The following is a 3308-nucleotide window of genomic DNA, read 5'->3' on the forward strand; positions in this document are numbered from 1 at the left end:
AGCCAGGAATTCTAATATTTATTAGACATTGCTCTTAACCCTTTGGGCTTCTATTTAGTATTCATTTTTTATTACTTAATAACCAACAACAATGACATTTTATTGAATGTGTTTGTCCTTATGTATCATTTCGATTAAACTTAAACTAGTGATGTCCATTCTATTATTTTCCCATTTGAAGAAAGAAATCTCAGAGAGGGCCAAAGGCCCCAGTTGGAAAGTGGCAGCGCTGGACGCGACGCCTGGGTTCCCTCACTGTAACTGGTCTCTGTGGAATGACTGGGTGAGGGAATGAATGAATGAGTCAGGGAAGGAACGAGGAAGACAGAATGAGTCAGCTCTTGCTCTCAGAGGAGCCCAAAGACGAGGTAAGATGTGAATGCAAATAACTAGAACACAAGTAAACAGTGATCCCACTAGTATTTTGGAAGCAGTCCACTTTCTTCGCCTCCTATTTGAAATGCTGCACTCTTTCCAATTCCTCCCCACCTAGAAGCCGGGGAACCAAACCCTGGGGTGGGGGCCGCGGCCAGCCTGTCCTCTCGGGCTGGAGGCATTACATCATCCTCTTGGAAGTCCACAGTGGAGCTCTAAGCCTTGCAGCCTGGTGGGCAGGGGTGGAGAGAATGAGGGGGGAGGGGAGGAAAAAGTGGGAGGACGAGGTAAGGAAGGAAGGGCCAGGGAAGGAGGGGATGCGAGGAGGGGGAAGGGAAGAGGAGCGGAGGAGAGGAGGAAGGAAGAGAGCCCGGAGAAGGGAACCAGGAGGAGGGAGAAGGGGTTGGGGGTGGGAGAAACAAGGAGTGGGAGGGAGAAGAGAAGGGGCACACCGGAGCGGGAGGAAGGAGCGGGAGAGGGAAAGAAGAGAGAGAGGTTGGGGAGTCGGAAGTGGGAGGGAAAAGGAGTAGGGAGAGTGGGGGCGTCGAGGAGGGGAGTAGGAGGGCGGAGAAGAGAGCAAGAGGGAGGAGGAATCTGGAGGAAGAAGAAGTCCTCCTCTAGCCCCTACCACGGAGTTGCGCAACACTTCTGGTCCTGGATTGGCTGTGCAAGAGCGAAGAAGCCCCGCCCCCGAGGCTCCACGGCCAATGGAGAGGCGGGCCGCGGTCTGAGCTGCCAATGGCCGGAGGGGGCGGGGCGGGCCGCGGCCTGGGGTCCAGGCGAGCACCGGGTCCGCAGTCCAAGGCGCAGCTGCACTGAGAGCTCGCGGTGCAGCGTTGCTGTCGCGGTCACCGTCGCCTGCCCGCTCGTCCGCCTTGGCGCATCCCCGCTGCGCTCAGACCCTTGCAGCACTCCCGGGGTGCGATCGGTCGCTGCGGGTAGTGTCCCCGCTGCGGCTCCGCGGCGATGGCCACCAAGATCGACAAAGAGGCTTGCCGGGCGGCGTACAACCTGGTGCGCGACGACAGCTCGGCGGTCATCTGGTGAGGAACTTTTCCTTGCTCTCCACGCCCGGCTCCCCGAGCCGCTTTCCGCAGGGGACGGATTAAGGGGCATCCCTTGCTGTCTTCTGCATCCTTGTCCCAGCACCGACCGCGTGGAAAGCCAGCGCTGGCTGCTCCGTAGCCAGAGCAGCGGTTCGCTTGTCCTGCGGGAGCGCTGCGCCCACCAACGCTGATGTGTGTGTGTGTTTTTTTCTTCTTCCAATCCAAAGGGTGACTTTTAAATATGACGGCTCCACCATCGTCCCCGGCGAGCAGGGAGCGGAATACCAGCAGTTCATCCAGGAGTGCACAGGTAGGGAAGCAGAGATTCGTGATCTTTCGGGATCCGGTGGCCGCCTGGGGCGACTCTGGCGCTGGGCGTTGGAGGAACAAGATTTGAGCATTTAAAAGCCTCTTGGAGCCTTTTCCCCCTTGCACACCCAAAGCAGTAGAAGTGACCCACTGGCCTTCTCACTCCCACAATACCCTGTCCAGGAGGGACAGCTCCTTTCCCCCCTGTGGACCCCTGGTTTCTCCAAGGTCAACTGCAGTTCCAAATTCCAGTGTTCAGCCCTTCCCACCTTCCTCTTTGACAGATCAGTGAGCCAAACTAAAAACAAGCTGGTGGCTGTTTGGGAGAGAGAGAAACTGTCAGCTGCACCCTTCTTCCTCCCACTATCTCTGTGAGCAGATATGTGTTTTTTAATTTGAAGAATAGAGCTAAATACAAAAGGGTATGCATCCTGTGCTTCCACTTATATGAAATTCTAGAAAAGGCCAAGTGTATTGTGCGAAAAGTTGGAATGACGGCTAGCTTTGGGGGCAGTAGATGCTGATTGGGAGGGGCTATAATATGAGAGGCTGCTGGGAGCTGGAAATGTCTGATATTTTAATCTGGGAGGGGGCTACACAGGTGTGTGCACAAGTAAAATATCATCACACTGTGTACTTAAGATTTGTGTGCTTTTTGCACTCGCCGGTGCTGTGTGAGCCACAAGATGTAGCAGGTATCTGGGCACCTTGGTAATAGGGCCCTTTAAGCAGATGGGAGAACTCGACTCCCTCCCAATCCCTGGACTTTAGCTTGGAAGCAAACTTTCAGACAAAGGCCTGGTAGGGCGTGGACACTGAGCCAGACCTTGAAGGTTTGAATCCCAAGTGGCTCCTTCCTGGCTGTGTGGTTTGGGGCAAGTTACTTAATTCCTAGGGGGACCTCAGTTTCCTCACCTGTAATCTCATAGGGCTCTCTCAGGAGGGCGAGTGGGTCAGTGTGTGTAAGATGCTCCAGAAAGCATCTGTCCAAGCCACACCATCATTTATGAAATAAATTAAAAGTACAAAATTATGCCGGGCTCCTGTGGGCATTTCTTTCCGTAACTGCTTCCTCAATTGAATTGTATTTTGCATTTGTTTTAATTCAAAGGGTATTTGTGAAGTGGCCACTGGGGGCTGGGTGGATCACACACACACATACACCATACACACTCCCAACTAAAATATATCCTTGAGAGTTGCCTCTAGGCATTCATTCATTCAATCATCACTTTTGTAAATAATCGGCTTAAAATATGAGAAGTTTAAGTACCCCAACAATGTGGAGAGCTGGTGGGGCCAGGATTTGAATCCAGGCCTCTGACTCAGGAGGCCGCTGTCATAGATTACATGTTTTTGCAAGTAGAGTTAAGTGCAAACTCTCAACTCCCTCCCACCCCCAGATTAGTACGTGACCTGGAGATTAACAGTATTTCTGCTTTGCTGGCTCTGAGGCTGTGCTTTGCAAGGCAGCTCCCTTCCCTATAATTCAGCTTCTTTCTTCCTGCTGGTCACTTTGCGGCCCCCTCCCCCGTCAGCCGGTGTTCTGGGTTTTCTGTCTCTGAAGCTATTGTTCTC

The 3308-nt window shown here is 53.1% G+C and overlaps 1 protein-coding gene across 1 annotated transcript in view; it reads left to right on the forward strand.

Annotated features, from left to right (window-relative positions):
- The first annotated feature begins 1165 nt into the window (after positions 1-1165).
- The window catches only part of COTL1 (coactosin like F-actin binding protein 1), a 42299-nt gene continuing 40156 nt past the window's right edge, over positions 1166-3308 (forward strand). The window contains exons 1-2 of the mRNA XM_003791293.2: positions 1166-1418; positions 1649-1731. Of these exons, the coding sequence (XP_003791341.1) occupies positions 1342-1418; positions 1649-1731 (160 nt within the window). The 5' untranslated portion in view covers positions 1166-1341. The remainder of the gene's footprint in view (positions 1419-1648; positions 1732-3308) is intronic.

Source organism: Otolemur garnettii, unplaced genomic scaffold (genome assembly GCF_000181295.1).
Source record: "Otolemur garnettii isolate 467f Iridium unplaced genomic scaffold, OtoGar3 scaffold00047, whole genome shotgun sequence".
In the NCBI taxonomy this organism is placed as follows: Eukaryota; Metazoa; Chordata; class Mammalia; order Primates; family Galagidae; genus Otolemur; species Otolemur garnettii.